This window comes from Myotis myotis, unplaced genomic scaffold (genome assembly GCF_014108235.1).
Source record: "Myotis myotis isolate mMyoMyo1 unplaced genomic scaffold, mMyoMyo1.p scaffold_m19_p_23, whole genome shotgun sequence".
In the NCBI taxonomy this organism is placed as follows: Eukaryota; Metazoa; Chordata; class Mammalia; order Chiroptera; family Vespertilionidae; genus Myotis; species Myotis myotis.
Window position 1 is genome coordinate 6,723,711 of NW_023416328.1, and position 20,973 is coordinate 6,744,683.

The window sequence follows — 20,973 nt, forward strand, 5'->3', positions numbered from 1 at the left end:
AAGGCTCCGATCGGCCCCGATCGCTGGCCATGCCTAGGGACCCTACCTGTGCACAAATTTCGTGCACCGGGCCTCTAGCATTGAAATAAAATAACTTGCCCTTGCCAGTGTGGTTCAGTGGTTGAGCATAGATCTATGAACCAGGAGGTCATGGTACGATTTCTGGTCAGCGCACATGCCTGGGGTTGCTGGCTTGATCCCCAGTAGGGGGCGCGCAGGAGGCAGCCGACTCATGATTCTCTCTCATCATGGATGTTTCTCTCTCTCTCCCTCTCCCTTCCCCTCTCTGAAATCAATAAGAACACATTTTGGGGGAAAAAATGGTAATAGCTACAGGGCCCAACTTCTGCCTGCCTACTGTGAGCGAGGACCAGGCCTAGTCCTCTCTAATCCTTACACGAACAGCCACGGTGGCATGCATGGCTGCGAGCACAGTAGGTGCACAATAAACGCGCACCAAATGCATGAATGGTGCCCCGAGGGGCGGAACGTGAGGCTCAGGGCCTGCGTGACGGGGCCTCCCACCCGGGCCTGCCCTCCCTGAGGCCCCCACTTCTCCCAGCCACACACACCCCTCCCCCCAGCTGGGAGGGACCAGGTCTCTGTCATCACACGGAGCCCAGACCCTAACGACAGGCTCCACTAGGGCGAGACGCCGTCTCTCCGGCCTGTAAAGTCACGACTATAAAGAACTCCAGATCCCAGAGGGATGTTTTGAGAATTAGCGAAAGGAGGTTGTAAAAGTCTCGGAAGAGGGACTCGCTGCAGGAATGTTACAGCTGTGCGTGCGTGAGCCCGGGTTCCGGGCTCTGGGGGAGCAGGGGACTAGGTGGGGGTGACAGGACGCGAGGTGGACCCTCACTGCCCAGCGTCACCCCCGTGTGGTCACTGGGCCATTCTCTGAGGGGCCAGTCTGCCTGGGGCAGGTTTGGGTAACAAAGAATGAGAGAGAGAGAAAGGAAGGGAGGTGGGGAAAGGGAGGGAGAGAGGGAGAGAGAGGGAGAGAGAGAGAGAGAGAGAGAGAGAGAGAGAGATGGGGGAGAGAATACCCTACAGTAACTCTTTCTTCTGTTTGTGCCTGGAAGGCACTTGCCTGGGAAAATGTCAAAAGCATGTGTGACAGATTCCCCCTGACTTGGCATGAGCACCACAGCCTCGGAAGCTGCTGGAACCTGAGCCAGCAGGTTTAAGCAAGAACGAAAATCCCCTGTCCCGGCTCCAGCCCGAGACAGCAGATGCTATCTTAGACGCCCCCACACACAGCCCCCCACACCCCAACACACACACACACACACACACACCTACACACACACACACCACACACACACACACACACACACACCACACACACATACACAGTCCCCCAACACACACACCCTCACACACAGTCCCCCACACCCCAACACACACACACACAGCCACCCATACCCCCACACACATCTACACCTACATACACAGTCCCCCAACACACACACCTACACACACACACACCACACACACACACAGGCCACCCACACACCAACACACACATACACAGTCCCCCAACACACACACCTACACACACACACACCACACACACACACAGGCCACCCACACACCAACACACACATACACAGTCCCCCAACACACACACCTACACACACACACACACACACACATACAAACCTACCCCCCACACACACACACACAAACCCACCTACATACATCCCCCCACATCCAGCCATCTCCCCCACCCCCGGTCTCTCTGAGTTGCAGACTCCGGTTGGGACATGGCAGCTGGGGAAGCAGAGAGCTAGGGTGACCCCAGATGGGATTCTGGTTGGCGAGCAGGGAGCCAGGAGCATGGGGGCTTGCAGGGGGCGCTCTCCCCGTCTCTCTAGTTTGGTAACTGACCTCGTCACCAGGACAGTTCCAAATCCCCTGCACCCCTGTAAGAGCCTCCTTGAGCTTCTACCCCAGGGACAGGGGCCCGCCCGGCCTGGGGCGGGAGGGGCAGGGCACAGCACAGAGGAACAGAGCCAGGCGCCGCCAGACCAGAGCTGCCCGCACCTCAGCCCACTTCCTGCTGGCCACTGTGGCCATGGGACCCGCTCTTCCGTACTGCGTGCGGCCTCTGCCGCTTGGTCCCACCCACACCTGCACATCGGCCTCCAGATGACGTCATTGTGCCTGTCGGACAGGCCCCCTCTATGTCCTCAGCGACCCGTCGGGCACCACGGGCACTCCCAGGGAGACGGAGGTGAGTTGCCACCAGTTTGAGTTCTGATCAGAAAACAACCACAGCCCGGCCGGCGTGGCTCAGTGGTTGAGTGTAGACCTAGGAACCAGAAGGCCACGGTTCGATTCCCATTCAGGGCACAGGCCCGGGTTGCGGGCTGGATCCCCAGTAGGGGGCGTGCAGGAGGCAGCCGATCCATGGTTCTCTCTCATCATGGATGTTTCTATCTCTCTCTCCCTCTCCCTTCCTCTCTCTGAAATCAATAAAAAAATAAATACATAAGCAAATAAATAAAAACATTGGTGAGGGTTCTGTGGCAGGACTGTCAAAAGCCACGGGCTCGAGGTGGAAAAGGGGCTGTCCCTTTCCAATGGCGCACGGGGTGGGGTCACCGGCGGGCGCAGCGTTTGCAAAGAAAGGGCGTTTGCCTGGTCACGCAGGGCCCGCCTGGGTGACAGCGGCCGGGCGGCCGGGAGTGCGGGCGCCGGGCTCACCTTGGACCAGTCCCCGGTCCTCCACGCGTAGCAGCCGGAGTAGTCCTCGCACGCCTCCTCCGCGCGGGGCCGGGTGGACGCGTCGCACTTCCCTTGGGAGTTGGTGCAGGTCACGGTGCGCTTCTGCGTGCCGTGGCCACAGCTGGCGGAACACTGCAAAACACGGCTGGTGCTGAGGCCGGGCAGCGCCATGCGAGTCCCCCCACGCCCAGGGAGGCCCCACCCAGGGCCAGGCCCGGTGCCGAGGATGCAGGGACCAGGGGCCAGGCTTCTTGTTTTTTGTTTGTTTGTTTTTTAATATATTTTATTGATTTCAGAGAGGAAGGGAGAGGGAGAGAGAGAAACATCAACGATGAGAGAGAATCACGGATCGCCTGCCTCCTGCACGCCCCACACTGGGAACCGAGCCTGCAACCCGGGGACGTGCCCTGACCGGGAATCGAACCGTGACCTCTTGGTTCACAGGTCAACGCTCAACCACTGAGCCACACCACCCCGGCCCTAACTTCCTTTTTCATAGTTGCTTGATTTACCTAAAATAAGGGGACGATAACAGTGATGTTCTTCAGCTACAACAAAGCTGACTTCGGCAAGAATGCACAGAGGACACATGCTATTCTTTGCATTTCTGTCCTTGACATTTACCCCCAAATGCTATCTAGCCTTATTTTTCCGAGGCATGCAGTTTAGCTCTCTGTCTGAAGATCTCAGGAGGTTGTCTTTCTCTTGCTTTTGGAAACTGAGGTAGACCCGCTTGTTTTAGCAGAAATCCACGGGCCGTGGCGTCACTCGGGTGTGGGGGGGCGGTGTTTGTGACCTGCCTGTGAGGTGAGCGGCTGGTTTCAGGGGACGCCAGGGTCAGGCTAAGGCGGGCTAGGCCCACAGGGCGGCCCGGGCAGGCGGGTGGCTGCAGGGAGCCCTGGGTGACTGTGCTGAGGGGTGGTCCCCTGCTCTTCCGAACGGCCATGGTCCCCCCATCATTTCAACTCCGGCAACCTGTCAATAACCCATCTGAACACAAGTGTTTCCAGGGGAAGAAATGTCAGAGGGCTTCGGCACGGGGCAACGTGGTAGAAATACGTCGGGGCCCGGCCGGTGTGGTTCAGTGGTTGAGCACTGACCTATGAATCAGGAAGTCATGGTTCACTTCCCGGGCAGAGCACATGCCCGGGTTGCGGGCTCGATCTCCAGTGTGGGGCGTGCAGGAGGCAGCCGGTCGATGACTCTCTCTCATCACCGATGTTTCTCTCTGTCTCTCCCCCTCTCCCTTCCTCTTGGAAATCAATAAAAAATACTTTTAAAAAGAAATAAGGAAGAAAGACGCACTCAGCTCAAGCCTGGGCTGCGCCCTGGGGGATGGGTGGGTGCGGATAGGGTTTCTGGAGGCGGCTCGGGCGTGATGGGGCCCATAGATGGATGGAGACGGAGATGGAGATGCCTCTATAAATCTCGTCTCCGCTGGCTCACGCCTCCCGAGATGGTGCTCTTGAATCCGATGCTGACAGCTGATAATGTCAGGCTGGGGTATTTTGGGAAAGAGCATGTCTATTTCTTCCATATAAGAAAGAATCTGAATGGAAAATGTATGGTTTTGATCTGATTAAAGTATAAATCTTGTTTGGATCAAGACCCAGGTGATTAAGGCCCTATGGCTCCTGGGAGGTGGGGGAGGGGAGAGAGACTACTTACCTGCCCCTACTATCCCTGCAACAAGTACCGCCCCCCCTCCCCCCGCCCCCGAAAAAGGTCCCTGGGATGTTAAACGTACAAACCTAAGTCCATCTTAATAAAAAAAAATCAAGCAAAATCTTTAAACTCTTGGCCTGGTCGGCATGGCTCAGTGGTTGAGTGTCGACCTAGGAACCAGGAGGTCACGGTTTGATTCCCATTCAGGGCACATGCCTGGGTTGAGGGCTGAATCCCCAGTAGGGGGCGTGCAGGAGGCAGCCGATCCATGATTTTCTCTCATCATGGATGTTTCTTTCTCTCTCCCTCTCCCTTCGCTCTGAAATCAATACAAACATATTTTAAGACAATTTAAATTCTCTTCTTTTCTTAAAATATCATAAAGGGTAGGTTCCACACGGAGGCCCTTCAATGGGTACACGTCAAGGTCTGTCTGAAAAGGAAGCTTCGTTTTAGAACAGCCCTGGGCAGACTTTTCATTCATTAAGAATGGGCCGAATGCTTTCTTATTCTAAATAATTCCAACTGTTTGGCAATAAAGAGGAACTTTAAAAATATTTTCCACACTGAACAGTGTCTTGGACGGAGCCCTCTGACTTTCCTAGAGCACATCTCAAGGGGGACCCGGAGGAAGCTGGCCCTTCATCCAGCGAGTTTGCTGTTTTGCAGCCAAACAATCAAAATCGTGAAGCTTCAAAGAATGCTGTTACCGAAGAGAAAGCGACATGGGCACGAGCAGCCTTCAGAGTCAAACACCGAGGGCTTCACTGACCTCTTTCCAAAGTGGCGATGGCACGAGAGGCAGGACCTGGACAAGCTCAGCGAACGTGGGCCCTCCCAGCAGCCGCCTGCCGCTGGGACGCACAGCCTGCCTCGGGGCTGAAGGGAAGCTTGTGAAACCTCCTTCCCAGTCTGACACGAAGTTCAAATATGCCCCAAGGGTATTAAAGGCAGGCCTGCACATCTATGATCTATCTGTGGGTGTATCTTTGTATCTACCTATGTATCTACCTATGTATCTATTTATGTCTATGTATGTATCTATGTATGTACGTATGTATCTAAGTATCTACGTATCTATGTATATACCTATGTATTTATCTATGTATATATTTATGTAACTATGTACTTATTATCTATGTATTTATGTATCTATGTACCTACGTATCTATCTATGTGTTTATGTATCATCTATGTATCCATGTATCTATTTATACTAGAGGCCTGGTGCACAAAATTTTGTACACTGGGGGGGGAGGGGATCCCTCAGCCCGGCCTGTGCTCTCTCACAGTCTGGGAGCCCTGCAATCAATCACCCCAAAGAGGTAGGCCCCGCCCACCCGGCCAGGGCTCCACGATGAATGGCCCCTGCAGAGGGAGGCCCAGGCTACCTGCTGCACTGCCGCCGGCCGGATAGCCTGGGCCTCCCTCTTTGGGGCGATGGTGGAGCCCCCCAATTGATCGATCACCCCACCGGCCGGGGCCTGGGCCTCCCTCTTCAGGGCGATCATGGGGCGATGGCTGGGCCCCCGTCCAATCGCATCGCACCCACGTTGGCTGGCCTGGCGCCAGTGGGTGTCACAGTGTGGTCGTCCAGATGGTCATCTGGATGGTTGCTCCACTGTTCAGCAGTCTGGTCGATTTGCATATTACACTTTCATTATTATAGATATCCATCTATGTATCTATGTATTTATCTATGTATCTATCTATGTATCTTCCTATCTACCTATTTACTTATCTATTTCTCTGTCTCTCTCTCTCTATTCATGTGTCCATCCATCTCTATCTACATGAGAATTTTCACAGGAAATGGGACGTAAAAGTAGTGTGGTATATGTTATCAGAAAGCAACTATCCATGATCAGTAACACGTTCCCCATGTGTTTTAGCCACGTTGGTATCTCGGATGGACGTGAAGAGCATGTGAGCGCCCAGACAGCTCTGAGTTGCTTGGGGGGCTGGCGAGGACTGTGACACATGAAGCTGTGTCATGAACACGACGCAGGAAAAGGGACCAGGCGGAGGTCCCTGTGGACAAGGGCCAGCGGCCCTGGTGGCGGCCCGGGCACCCACCTGTGACCACTCGGACGCTTCCCAGATGGACAGGCAGTCCTGGCCCTCGCAGCTCTGCACGGGCGCGGGCCGGGCGCCCTGGCAGTAGAGGGGCCGCGTGGTGACGTGGGTGCCGTTCTGCAGCTGGTACACGCAGGTCACCTCCCGCTGCTGGACGCCCTTCTCGCAGGTCGCTGAGCAGGGGCTCCACGGGCCGGCCACCCACCTGGCCGGGAGGAGGAGAGACGGTGAGAGGAGATGCGGGCGGAGAGGCCAGCCTCCCCGAGGGCCCTGCCCCCGGACCATGGAGCCTGGGGCCTTCGGGACACAGGGGGGAGGCAGAGCAGAGAGCTCTGCGTGGACTCTGTCTTTTGTCCTTGTTAATTCTCACCCGAGGATATTTTCCCATTGATGTTTAGAGAGAGTGGAAGGGAGAGGGAGAGACAGAGACAGAGAGACACATCGATGTGAGAGAGACACATCGATTGGCTGCCCCCCCCACACATCGAGCCTAAGCCTGCAACCGAGGGACGTGCCCTTGACCAGAATCGAACCGGAAACCCTTCAGTCCACAGGCCAACACTCTATCCACTGAGCCACACCGGCCGGGCGCCCTCCTGATTTTAACATGTTGGCCATGAACTCCAAACCTTAGACACCTCTGTGGGCCCAGCCGGGTCTGCTGTGGAATTCAGCTCCACACCTCCAGTCTGGGACTTCACGCTTTCACATTTGGGCGGTGGGGGGGCAGCTGTGCCAGACCTGAACCGACGTCCAAGTGGCCATGTGTGTATTTTCCTCTCGCTCTCGCCTACAGAAGCCATTACTGGGCACCAGCGCTTGTCACATGGGCACCTCAGGCATTGCTTTCTCCTCCGCTTTGGTCCCCACACCCCTGTTGCACACACACGCATATGCACACATGTGCACAGACCCACACGCATGTACACGTGTGCACACACATGCTAGCCCGTCTTTTGGTCGCCTTCACAGATGCGTCCCAAGCATCTTGTCTTCAGACAATGAGAAAGAAAAGGCTGCTCCAGGGGAGTAACATGGCGTGGTTCTCCCGAGACCCCAGCGTGAGTGGGACCAGCCCCAGGCACCCCTCCGTCCGCGACCACGCGGCTGCTGCGGAGAACACAGGGGCTTAACGAGCACCAGCAGGCGCCCGCCCGCTCCCCGCCGCCCAGCCCCACCGTCATTCCAGGTGAAACGGCGCCAGCAGGCCTCCCTGCCACGCCGCCCGGTGCCCCGCGCTGGCTAGGAAAAGGCTCGGGATTTCTCAGGGCCCTGCCTGCGGACCGTTCCCAGGGGAGGGACCCAGGGCCGAGCGAGCCAGCCGGCCTCTTCGGGAAAGTGTGCGGAGGGGACGGGCTGCACGGGCCTGAGTGTTCGGAGGCCCAGGCACAGGGCTCCCTCAGGGACCAGCCGGGAGCTGGCTGCCTGCGCCCGAGCTCGCCCGCCCTGCGAGGCTCTGGCACGCGGCTTTACGAGTAGGCAGTTTGCAGTTCTGCCTGCTCCCACCCGTGACTACCTTTATTATTATTATTATTTAATATATTTTCACTGATTTCAGAGAGGAAGGGAGAGGGAGAGAGATAGAAACATCCATGATGAGAGAGAATCAAGGATCGGCTGCCTCCTGCACACCCCCTACTGGGGATCGAGCCTACAACCAGAGCATGTGCCCTGACCGGGAATCGAACCCAGGACCGCTCGGTCCCTGGGGCAATGCTCAGTCCACAGAGCCACACCAGCCGGGCTTAGCCGCATCTTGCCAAGGCCGCCCACCTCCTCCTTGGGGGTGGGTCTCCCCGAGGCAGCGTGTTCCGAGGACACTGCAGACCTCGGCTCTGGCACGTTGGGGAGACACCGCGCATTAACACCGCAGGCGAAAGAAACCTGGGAGTTTCCTATAAAACGTTACAGCGGGATCCGTCACCGAAAGATACTCATGCCCTTCCGTTCACGTCCCAGATGATCCAGGCATCCCGAGCACATGGTGTCACAGCAGATGCTGGGCAGATGCTCCTCTGGGAACAGAGACAATAATTAGTCTCAATTAAGTTCCCAATAAATTATGGAGCGGGGGCGGGGGGGGGCCCTTTGGCGGCTCAGCCCTGTGTGGCTTGTTGGGCTCAAGTCAGTGAACCTGGTCCAAGTCTGTTAGAAACTCTGATGGCTCTGGCTAATTCACGTTCAGAGTAAACTGCATACAAGTCTTGGCATGAGAGGGAATAATGAATCCCATAACCACTTGCAATTGGAAATAATAATTTGTTAATAATTTTAATAGCTAATGAGCTACAGAAACCATGTCCAGGAGTCCTGCAAGTAGAAGGGAAAGAGATCCGTTTTATTTCTGGCTTCCTTTCCCTTCAAATATATTTTATTGATTTTGAGAGAGAAGAAGGGAGAGGGAGGGAGAGAGAAACATCGATTGGCTGCCTCCTGCACGCCCCCTAGTGGGGATCGACCTGGAAAACCAGGCGGGAATGGAACCGTGCCCTCCTGGTTCATAGGTCGACGCTCAACCACTACACGTGTACCGGTTAATAATGCACATGGTAAGCCACGCCAACTGGGCAAAAACTCTTACTTGTTTAAAAATATTTCTCTAAAGCCTCGATACTTGAAGGACAGTTTTGCTAGATATAAAACCCCCGGTTGCACAGTCTCCCTCCTGGTCTCTGCTGTTGTGTAAGGACGCCCCTCACACCCACGTGACGACGGGGACCTGGGAGTCAGGGTGGCAGTCACAGAAACCACCAGGAGCGTGTGGGCACTGGAAGGGAGGAAGAGCAGAGGGGGTGCCCCAGTTCTCGAGGGGCTCCGAACCTTCACAGCCATGAGTTTGCCTGGAGCCTGCTGATTCCGTGGCCGCCCCACCATGGAGCCTGCCCAAAGCTGTCAGGACTGGAGGGTGACAAACTCCACGGGCAGAGCTGCAGTCAGACCCCCCGGAGGCCTCCCTGGACAGGATCACAGGCGACCTGGGTCTCGCTGCCACTCCATGGTAATGGGCCATGGGACTGCTTTTTGTTATTGTTCGTTTGTTTTTTAAACAAACCCATTTTTATTGATTTTAGAGAGGAAGGGAGAGGGAGAGAGAGAAACATCAATGATGAGAGAGAATCATGGATCGGCTGCCTCCTGCACGCCCCCCACTAGGGGTGGAGCCCACAACCCAGGCATGTGCCCTGACCGGGAATTGAACCATGACTTCCTGGTTCACAGGTTGACACTCAATCACTGAGCCACACTGGCCGGGCCCATTGGATTGTTTTCCAGCTCAATTAGTAGAAATACCACCGACACTTGCCAAGTGCCGCTGATCTACTGTCATCAAGGCCACAGTCAAGTGTGACGAGGGGAAGGAAGGGAGAGCTTCCTGCAGGAGCTGATGCTGAGAGCGTGGGAAGAGGAGGGCTCCTGGGCAGGGGCAGGGTGGAGCCAAAGCCAGAGTAACAAATGCACCGCTTCTATTTCAGCGGGAAGCAGGAAAGAGGAGCTTCACGGGTCAGACTACCTAGAAACGGACGCGATCATGGCATCTTTTCAGATTTTGGCTGTGCCTAAGGATCCACATGTTCTACACTTAATTCTTAAGTCATGATCACACGCATGCACACACACGGACACACACACATGCATGCAATACTCATGCATATATGCACACATGCATGTGGAATATGCTGCCATAAAAATAGAAGGGATTTCACTCAATCTTAACCCCAAACCAGGCGAACCTGGTTAAGATATCTCAGCAAAGAGGACACATTTCAACTCCAAACTCACTTCCTCACAGATGACTATTCGGGGTGCTTGCCAGGAAGATATTTCATGTTCTTCTCTGAATCCCCCAAATTCAACACGCAGCACAGTATGTGCCGCCTGGAAGGGGTCCAAGCCGTAACGACTCTGGGGGAATAGCTAATAGCTTGGCAGTAACTTCTCAAGTGGCCAATAAGCTCTAAAGGGCTGAAGAGACATGAGCTCGGTGACGCTGAGCTGCTGGTCCCAGCAGGCGCCCAGGTCCCTCCCTGTCATACCCCCTCCTCGCTCCAGGACGACGTGGGACTGGGCCATGAGGGACAGGCTCGCCCCTTCGCTGCCAGGTGACGGCAGGGCCTCTGTCCTGTGGACAGCAGTCAGCACGGGGAAGGCCGCTGGCCGCAGCCATGGCAGCTGAGCGGATCTGCAATTTCTGCCTCGCCTGCCAGCGTCGGGGCCAGGTTCGCCGATGTGTTTGTGTTGGTGCGGGAGGCTGGAGGGAGACCATCTGCTGTGTGTGTCAGATTCCAGATTCCAGATGGTTAGGGCGGGGTTTGGGAGCGGTACCCACGGGGCGGGGGGCGGGGGGGGGCAGGGTTAGAATAAGGAGGTGCGAATGGCGTGCAGTCTGGGAGGGAAAGGCAGCTTGCTGGGACCTGGATGGGAAAAGAGGGCTGAAGAAAATGGAAGGGGGGGCCGGGGAAATCGAGGAAAACATTCGGGATAAAGACAACCATCCCCCCGCCCCCCTTTTGAATTGATTTTTAGAGAAAGAGGAAGGGAGAGGGAGAGAGAGAGAGAAACATCAATGATGAGAGAGAATCATGGATCGGCCGCCTCCTGCACGCCCCCTACTGAGGATCCAGCCCACAACCTGGGCATGTGCCCTCCGTGGAATCCAGCTGTGACCTCCTGGTTCCTAGGTCGATGCTCACCCCCTGAGCCACGCCCGCCTGATGGATTGAACATTTCCATCCCAGTTCCGGCTTAGCAGCCAGAGGTCCAGTATTCCCAGCACACAGACGCCTCAGCAGCGAGGGAAGGCGGCAGAGTGGCCTGTACCGACTGTATTGCCGCGCCCCCGAGGGCCGGCGCCGGAGATGCCAGCTCCTTACCGTGCCTGGCATGGGTGTGAGTTGCACCTTCGGACCTGGGGCTCCGGGCGGCTCGCTGGGGGGCAGTCGCTGTCATTCACCAGCGTCGTGGTCTTGTTCACGATGCGCGTGCAGGACACGATGGTCCTGCGTTCCCCTGGAAACCAGCGCACAGGGAGCTGAGAGGCTGTGGCTGCCACCTCGGGAGGGGCTTGAGGTCCCGCTATGGAGGGGCCTGCAGGGGTGTCTTCTCATCGGAGAGTCATTAACTGACTGCAGTCAGGGCAGGAGAACTATCAGCTCGGCCAGGAGGGTGTGCAAGACATGGGCAGGGCAGTGCGGGGCAGGAGAAAAATTCTAGACTAGGACCAGAAAGAGGCAACTGCTGCCCGGCCGGTGTGGCTCAGTGGTTGGGCGTCAGTGGTCCGGGCTCGATCCCCAGTAGGGGGCGTGCAGGGGGCAGCAGATCCATGATTCTCTCTCTCATCGATGTTTCTCTCTCTCCCTTCGTCTCTGAAATGAACAAACACTGGTTATGTGCCCAGCCTGTCCCCCTCTGTGCCCTGACCACAGAGTGTCCGGAATCCACGCCTCCTTCCTTCAACAAAACCCCGCACCCGTGGGCCGGGACCCCGGGGCTCACCTCCTCCACACTGCACGCTGCACCCCTCCCAGCCACTGTGGGTCCAGATGAACAAGGAGTCGTGGGGTTTCTCGGGCTCGCTCTGATTCTCAGCCGTGGCGTTTACGGGGATGGTGTACTCATAGTGAATTCCGTAATTCTGGTCATGAAATAACAACACCTGGGCAGGAGGCAAAAGAGGCTGCTTTGAAACCACGCAATAGCCCGAGGAGAGCCTCGCTGTGGGGTCTCCCTCCCAGTGGGCACGGGCTTTTAAAATAGCTTCGACCTGCCCAGCCGGGATGGCTCCTGGTTGAGTGTCGACCCAAGAACCAGGAGGTCAGGGTTCCATTCCCGGTCAGGGCGCGTGCATGTCAGTGTTGTGGCTCGACCCCCAGTGGGGGGCGTGCAGGCGGCAGCCGATCCATGATCCCCTCTCCTCATTGATGTTTCTCTCTCGCTCTCCCTCTCCCTTCCTCTCTCTCTAAAAATCAAACAAAAAAAAAACAACCCATATTCAACTTAACGTTGCAAAACAAGGCTTCATGTAGGACTTTCCAGTGGCCTGGCTGTGGGGGGGGGGGTGTCCTCAGGGCAGGCCTAACACCAGTGGGTCCTCCCCGGGTCGAAGCCACCAGCAAGTTCACTTCCAGGCCGGGAGCTCCAGGAGAGGTGCCATCGGGAGCTCCAGGCAGACCATGCATGGCCCACCTGCCTAGACGGGGGTGGGGGGGGGGGTAGGTCAGGTGGCAAGTGCCTGAGACGGAAGCCTCCTCCTCCCTCCCCGGGGCTCCCCCTCCCCCGAGGGCTTGAGTGGGTGGGGGGTGGGGGTGGGGCGCCCCAGCAGCATAAACATCCACTTCTCCAAGGAACGCATTTGGAAACCTGCCTAGGGTGGAAAAGAAAGTAAAAAAAAAAAAAAAAAAAAACCTCTTTAAAAGAGATCTTTATTATCTCAGTCTGGGAATATAAGACTGGTGAATGGGGGATCCATCTGAAACCAATTTCATGCAATTTCGCAGCCACGTATACTTTGTGGGCAGGTCCCCGTGGCTCCCCAGTGCGTGCGTCCTGGTTTGGGGGACAGTGGCTTCTATGGACAGCCAGAGGGGCACCTCTTGTTTCTAATTTGCAAACTGGAAGTAACCGTCATCGTTCGCGAGAGAGAAGCGATTCACATTAACGAGGGCTGGGCCCGGGGCTGCAGCTCGCTCTCTCTCTCTCTCTCTCTCTCTCTCTCTCCTCTCTCTCCTCTCTCTCTGAGTTTTGTTTCTCGTGGTCGGAATGGATCCCGGCTGTGCCTCGGCCTGAACGGGCTGGCGATGCGCTCGGGCCATGAAAGCTTTGAGAAGAGATGGGAAATAAACCCATCCTGGCGCCTGCTACAGGGAGCAAATGCAAGGGCGGCCGGGTGACCTGAGGGTGTCCTTGGCTTCCTCTTCCAGGCCCTCTGCATAACTGCTTTTATTTCATTATGATCATCATTACTTTTAATCCTCACCCGAGAATGTTTTTCCCATTGATTTCTAGAGAGAGTGGAAGGGAGAGATAGAGAGAGAGAGAGAGAAACATCGGCCTGAGAGAGACACATCGATTGGTTGCCTCCTGCACATGCCCCTACCGGGGCTAGGAAACCTGCAGTTTAGGTATGTGCCCTTGACCCGCGACCATTTGGTCTGCAGGTGGATACTCTCACCACTGACCAAACCGGCCAGGGCTGCGTTTATTTTGTTTTATTTTATTTTATACATTTTTGTTGCATTCAGGGCTCACAGGCAGAGCTGTCCCTGCAGTGCTTTGATATTCTTAAAAAGGATGCATCAGCCTAGCCGGTTTGGCTCAGTGGGCAGCGCGTCAGGCACAGACTGAAGGGTTGCGGGTTTGGTTCCGGTCAAGGGCATGGATCTCAGTTGCAGGCTCCATGCCCAGCCCTGGTTGGGGCATGTGTGGGAAGGAAACAATCAAAGTGTCTCTCTCACATCGATGTTTCTCTCTCTCTCTCTCTCTCTCTCTCTCTCTCTCTCTCTCTCTCTCTCCCCTCCCCCCTCCCTTCCATTCTCCCTAAAAAAATCAATGGAAAAAATCTGCAGGTGAGGATTAACCAAAATAAAAGGATGCATCCGCAGGTGGTCCGCGGGTTGAGTGACATCCTCCCCGACAGGTAAGACAGGACCCCACAGGTGTCTGAGACCACCCGGGGAGTCGACATTCCCGGAGAACCTGGGCCTCCCCCACCCCCAGTTCCCGGATGCCTGTTGCAAGGCGAGCTTGGAAAATCTGAGCACTGCTGGTTTGGAAGGAAGCGGAGTCAACAGCTCCTTTCCAAAAGGTAATTTCCAGTGCGGACACACACCGAGGGGCGGACCGGTGCCGTCTGATGGGAAAACACAGACTTCGCGCGGCCGGCTGCTGAACGGGCCAAGTCTCCCTGGCGGCCCCAGGGCTGCGCGGCTCCTTCCTGGAGGCAGTTCCCTTTAAGAAGAGGTGGGAGTCCTGCCAGCGAGGAGCAGGGCGACGGTTCTGAGAGGGGGGAAATCCGAAGCATGCCCAAAGGGATGAGATAAGAAAAGATGGAGGCCGGCCGGTGTGGCTCAGTGGTTGAGCGTCGACCCAATGAACCAGGAGGCCACGGTTTGATTCCCGGTCAGGGCACATGCCCGGGTTGTGGGCTTGATCCCAATAGGGGGTGTGCAGGAGGCAGCTGATCCCTGATTCTCTCTCCCTCTCTCTCTCTCTGTCTCCCTTCCTCTCTGAAATCAATAAAAATATATTTAAAAAGAAAAGAGAAGATCAAGGGCGAGCCTGGAGCTGCAGGGGGCCAGGTAAGCCACCAGGAGCCGGTACACCTGCCCGCCACCCACACCCCCAGGAAGAAGTAGACTGGGGATCCTCTCCGAGCCTTACCATCAAGTGCAGGGGGATTTTGGTCGGTCCCTTGGCAGAAATCTTCTCCCACAGGCCCCTGCGGACGTAGCGGACCGTGGTGCCGGCGATCTGGAACTCTCCGGGGAGCTCGATCTTCCAGTCGCTGTTGATGGACCTCCGGCTGGAGTCCTTGAGGGCTGGCAAGAGAACGGGACAGCATGGAGCCGAGGCCACGCAGAACACCTGTACAGAGCAACCCGCCGACCCAGCCTTCCCTCTCCTGGGTACGGATCCCCCCAAAATTCCCAAACGAAAAAAAGTCAATAAAAACATTAAAGAAAAAGAACACAGGGAATTCTGGAGGGACCTGGTTCTGTCTGTGATGGATGTCTGAGGCTCTGATTGGCTGGGAAGAACAATTTCATTTTCAGGCTCCGCCGGGGTCAGAGGTCAGACGTTTGATTTGTATTTATTTTTTAAATATGTTTTTATTGATTTCAGAGAGGAAGGAAGAGGGAGAGACTGAAACATCAATGATGAGAATCATGATCGGCTGCCTCCTGCACGCCCCTTACTGGGGACTGAGTCTGTAACCCAGGCATGTGCCCTGACCGGAATAGAATCTGGGCCCTTCAGTCCCCAGGCCTCCGCTCTATCCACTGAGCAAACCAGCCGGGGCAGGTCGGATGTTTTAAATCGCTGCCTGAAACACAGCAGGGCCTTTGTGTATTTTGCTGAGGAGCCATTAGGAGCCTCTGAATGGGGAGAGGAACTTCCCACAGAAGGGAGGGTGGGTCCCTGCTCTCCTCACCGCCCTGGCAGGGCAGACAAAACCTCCTCCAGGGCCGAGAACCTGAGGTCACGTGATGCATGTCTGTTCCCAAACCGGGCCCTCCTTTCTCCGTGCAGATATTTACATGTTGTCCGTGGACGCCGGGCACGGAGGGAAAGCTTGTGAGCCATGCTGGGCAGTGTGGAGGGGCATCCCTGGCCGGGAGGGCAGGCTCCTGGTTAGCGCTGGCTGCAGGCCCATGTGGGGGTCTGACCCCGTCCCCAGGCCACACCCCCCGCACCCGTGGGGCTGTGCAGGAGCGGGCTCCTCGGGTCTCTCCCCGCCTGGGTTGCACTGGGAAGACTTGACCCGCAGTCAACCCACTTCTAATCCTGGCGCCGCGTCAGCGCCTTTTATTTCCACCCGGAGGCCCGCCAGGGCTGTTCTGAGCCGTGGATGCGAACTGCAGAGGCATTTCCTGTTCCAGGTGGTTTCGAGCCGCGAGCCAGGCGGCGTGGGCTGGAGGTAGGTGGGGTGGAATTCCTCGGGAATCGCTCCCAGCAAATGCGAGGGGAGCTCAGGGCTCCACGGGCTTAACTTCCAGAGCGCCCGGCCCTGGTGCCAACATGGCTGGGTTGCACTAAACTTTGGAAACGTCACGAGCGTGGACCACCTCCGGGCTTGCCCAAGTGCATACCCCAGGCCCTGGAATCCTGGGGTTCTGATTGGCAGAGGAGATGAGGGGACCAAGGCAGGCCAGGCCGGTGTGGCTCAGTGGTTGAGCACTGACCTATGAACCAGGAGGTCACAGTTTGATTCCCGGTCTGGGCACATGTCCGGGGTGCGGGCTCCATCCCGTGTGGGGTGTGCAGGAGGCAGCCGATCCATGATTCTCTGTCATCGCTGATGTCTCTCTCTCTCTCCCTCTCCCTTCCTCTCTGACATCAATAAAAGTATATATTTTTGAAAGTCCATTTCATGTGGGAATTAGAAGCTGAGCGATCTAGTGGACCCTGACATCCTGCTGCCCTTTTCACGTTTCCAGGGAAAAGCAGAGATAATGTCCCCCATGTTGCTCGCTACCCGGGGCTGGGGTCAGCTGCGCGATGGCGCTGGGAAGTCCCGGCAGCCAGAACCATGAGTCTTTCTATCACGACACCTAAGGTATGAGTTTGACACCGATGTCCTGGGAGAATGCTGCTGACCCGATGACCGGCCCGCCCCGTCCTCCGCCTCCATCCTCAGAACAGACATCGCGAGTCAGATCATTGTTTTGGCGTTACCTAGGAAACTGTGGGCGGGTTTGTCCTCCACCACGCGGATCCTCCGAGCTCCGGCGGGAATGACAGCGGCTTCGATATAGCCTGTGGTGACGGATAACATGGGTGAACCACTCTTGCCCCATCTCCCACCAAAGTCCCCTCGCCCCTCCTCCCCCATAGAGATTTCAGAGCTGGTGGGAGGTACAGCTATGGCAAGTGTCAATCACAGAGCGTTCTTGTATGGCCACAGCCCCTGGGCTGCCGAATTCCAGAGCAGCACTTACTTATTTGCACGAGGGATGGGTTGAACCGTATCCCGCCCCCCACCCCCCAATTCACTGGTTAAAGTCCTAACCCCCGGGACTCAGAATGCGACCTGATTTGGATTCGCGTCACCGAAGATGCAATTAGTTCAGATGAGGTCTTTGTTATATTTTTAAAAACAGAATAGACTGTTTAAGAAGGTTTCTCTTTCAGAACAAAACGCAAAGGGGTGCAGAGCTCATGGGTCACCGTGGGGGGTTCCCGTGGACACCAGTCGCTGGCGCTAAGGCCAGTGCGGACTAAAGGCCATAACGTCAAAACGGCGATTTAATGAATGAAGTGAAAGCCTCGTACCGAGAGCTTCCAAAACACCCCATTCAAACCACTTCGCTGTGCCAACTCCACCGAAGGCTGAGCCCACCCCTGAGGAAAGCAGTGTGATGGCCAATTCGAGCCAATTCCTTCACAGATGAGTTGCCCGGGGCCTTGATCGGTTCAAGGCTGGGAGGCGACAGGCCAGAGGGTCATACTACCTCCACGCAGCCCTCCAGGACACGAGAGGAAGGCATCCAGGAGGACATAGACGCTGTCCCCGTGGGGGGCTGCTCAGAATTCCCAGCTTCAGTATTGAAGGTAAGAGGACCCAGAGGAGGTCAGACAGGGGTCAGGATTTCTCAGAACTGGGCAGAAAGCCTGCGTCCGATCGCTTTTCATCTCCGGGATGGTATTTCTCTGTGATAGTCACCCTCGAGGGTGATAACATTCCTCCTGGGCGCTGGGCAGAGATGAAAGGTGCCTCCCTATCAGAGCTGACAGAATCGGCCGGTCTTTCAGCCACACTTGGCGCCACGGAGATGTCACATGACCTGGGGGAATCATACTATTTCGAAGTTGGGTTCCTCCTTCAACCTGAAATGCCCTGCCCCACCCCCACAGACAGTTAATCTCTAGTCGCCCTTTTTAAAAAAAAAAAAAAAAAAATTATTGATTTCAGAGAGGAAAGGAGAGGGAGAGAGAGACAGAAGCATCAGTGATGAGAGAGAATCATGGATCAGCTGCCTCCTGCACGCCCCCTAGTGGGGATCAAGCCTGCAACCCGGGCCTGTGCCCTGACTGGGAATCGAACCGTGGCCTCCTGGTTCATAGGTTGACGCTCAACCACTGAGGCACACTGCCTGGACCACCTCTCCTTGTTCTTTAGGGCGTAGGGGTGCCCTCATCTGCCCGCAGCCCTGAGGGAGGCGCCCTGCAGCACCCCCGCTGAGCTGCCTCCCCCTCATACATGCACTCAGGCTGTTTGCCGGGTTCCCCTCCCCTGGACTTGGTGACAGCTGCATTTTCCTTCTGCAAACCTCCTGCCTCTAACATCGTCGTCACGCTGAATCAATGTGCACTGGATGAAAGGCTCATGGGCGACTGTGGCTCAGTGGTGGAGCATCAACCTATGAACCAGGAGTCACGGTTCGATTTCCAGTCAGGACACATGCCCGGGCTGCGGGCTCCATCCCCAGTAGGCGGTGTACAGGAGGAAGCCGATCCAGGAGTCTCTGTCCTCACTGATGTTTCTCTCCCTTTCCCTTTCCCTCTCCCTCTCCCTCTCCTTTCCTCTCTCTGAAATCAATAAAAACATATTTTTGGGAAAAAAAATCAATGGAAAAAATGTCCTTGGGTCCCGAGGATTCACAACAATAAAAACATCTGAAGCGGCTCAGTGGCCAGTGGCTATGAGACTGGACGGAGCCGCCTGGATTCTCACACAAGCCGCCTGCCTGACAGACTGGACGCCTGCGTCACTGTGGATAAGACGCCTTTCTCTGCCTTGCAGAAGCTGTGACTCTGAGTCCCAGGTCACCCTCTCAATGGCCCACCAGCCCTTCCATACGAAACGCAGGGAGGGCACGCGATCGCTGGCTTGGGGGCCAGGGAAGTAAGACGTCCGTAAAGCACAGGCTTGCGCCCCGCGCTCACCTGTCCCCCGGGAGTGGCTGAAGTCGCCCTTGACCACGCGGCAGGTCTTGCCGTCCCCGCTGCACACCCCGCACCGGTCCTCCTTGGCCGCCGACCCGATGATGCCGTCGCAGCCGATTTTCTAGAAGACCAGAGAGCTGGGTTAGCCTGGGCTCCCGTCTCACAAAGGTCTGTCACGTGACGCTGGGGCCCCCATACTTTCAGAGGCCCGAGCAAATAGGCTAATTTATTTTAAGACCAGAAGATCAAAGAATGAATGGGAGCCAGCTTGCGTTATGTTCGGCAGGATAACCACCTCACGGCCGAATACAATCTTTCGTGTCTGACAGAGAGAAGGGGGCCCAGGAAGGCAGCAGTGTTCCCAGCCTGGCCGGCGAGGCTCAGTGGGCTTCATTTTTCTGGCTGGGAGGGAGAACACGTGCTTTCTGTAACGTAACAGCCATCTTGCAATGACAGCCGCGTTCTCTCTTCCATCAGAGGGACGCCGCCGACTCCTTACTTTCATTTGGACTAAAGACTTTCAGGCCGGCGGCACCAGCCCTCGACCCGGCATTTTCTGGGCTCCCGGTTAGTTCTAACAATTCACAGCCCTCGCCTGTTTTTTTTTAATGTATATTTTTATTGATTTCAGAGAGGAAAAGAGAGGGAGAGAAAGAGAGAGAGAAACAACAATGATGAGAGAGACTATGGATCGGCTGCCTCCTGCACGCCCCCTACAAGGGATCGAGCCCGCAACCTGGGCCTGTGCCCTGACCGGGAATCGAACCGTGACCTCCTGGTTCATAGGTCGACACTCAACCACTGAGCCCGGCCGGCTGGGCTCGCCTTCCCCTTCTCGACTTTCCCCTTGTTTGGTTAAAGGCCACGCCATCTCTCCGAGAACGGGCGCCTGGAAAAGAACATTTCTGAGTTCTCCCGTATCTCAACGTTCCTTTATTTTGCTCCCACGCTTGGTTGCTGACTTGGCAGCAGAATTCTAGAATCCTGCAGGAGTCTATAATTATCTCCCCTTCTTCTGCCAGGGTGCGTTTTCCTGTGTGTTTTTCTTGGTCTTTCTCGGGCCGGCTGCTGCTTTTCTTCTAACAGCAGGTCATCTCTGGTTGACCGCTCGCATTTGAGAAGGAGGCACACAGGAAGACCAACCCGGGGAGCTAGACTTGAGGGCGGGGGTGTCGCATGGGGGGCTTCCACTCAGGTGAGTGCCGTGCTCAAGCGCTGAGCCCCGCGGGCCGGGCCCTCCCTCCTTTCTCTTTCTTTGTCTCCTTCCGTGGCATTTATCACTGTTCCAGTGAGTCACAGACATGCAACATCAGGATGGGTTTGGGGACTATATCCCAGTGGGTGGGGCAAGTCCCCAAAAGCCAGGCATCGGTACCCCTGGGGTACCATTTGCCAAAGGCACCAGCTTCGTTCTGTATCTTTTGTCTCGAACCAGAGTAGAGCTTGTCCAAAAACATACGCTCACCTACACCTCCCACCCTCACCTGGGCATCACTCTTCCCTTTGTCATCACGTCTCAGGTTGTTCAAACATTTTTGAACATTTAAACACTACGAGACACCTACTCTTTCAGCCACCTCGACTCCTAGGTGGTAGCCAGGTGAGCCTGCAGGAGCGGGTACCAGTCTGAAGGTGGGAGGCAGCACCCTGGCACCTTCTTAAGAAAACCCATTCCTCTGCCCGGCTGGCGTGGCTCAGTGGTTGAGCAGAGCGGTCGACCCATGAACCAGGAGGTCACGGTTGGATTCCTGGTCAGGGCACACACCCAGGTGGCGGGCTCCATCGCCAGTGTGGGGCATGCAGGAGGCAGCCGACCCATCAATCGATGTTTCTCATTGCTGTTTCTGTCTCTCTCCCTCTCTCTTCCATGCTCTCTAAAATCAAGAAAATATATAT

General features: G+C 56.0%; 1 protein-coding gene across 1 annotated transcript in view; it reads right to left on the bottom strand.

The window, feature by feature from the left end:
* The window catches only part of ADAMTS17 (ADAM metallopeptidase with thrombospondin type 1 motif 17), an 89,273-nt gene that overhangs the window by 9,246 nt on the left and 59,054 nt on the right, over positions 1-20,973 (bottom strand). Inside the window, exons 15-21 of the mRNA XM_036355797.1 lie at positions 19,078-19,198; positions 16,867-16,947; positions 14,851-15,008; positions 11,968-12,127; positions 11,346-11,481; positions 6,475-6,679; positions 2,713-2,865 (exon numbers count right to left, since the gene is read on the bottom strand). Coding sequence (XP_036211690.1) covers positions 2,713-2,865; positions 6,475-6,679; positions 11,346-11,481; positions 11,968-12,127; positions 14,851-15,008; positions 16,867-16,947; positions 19,078-19,198 — 1,014 coding nt within the window. The remainder of the gene's footprint in view (positions 1-2,712; positions 2,866-6,474; positions 6,680-11,345; positions 11,482-11,967; positions 12,128-14,850; positions 15,009-16,866; positions 16,948-19,077; positions 19,199-20,973) is intronic.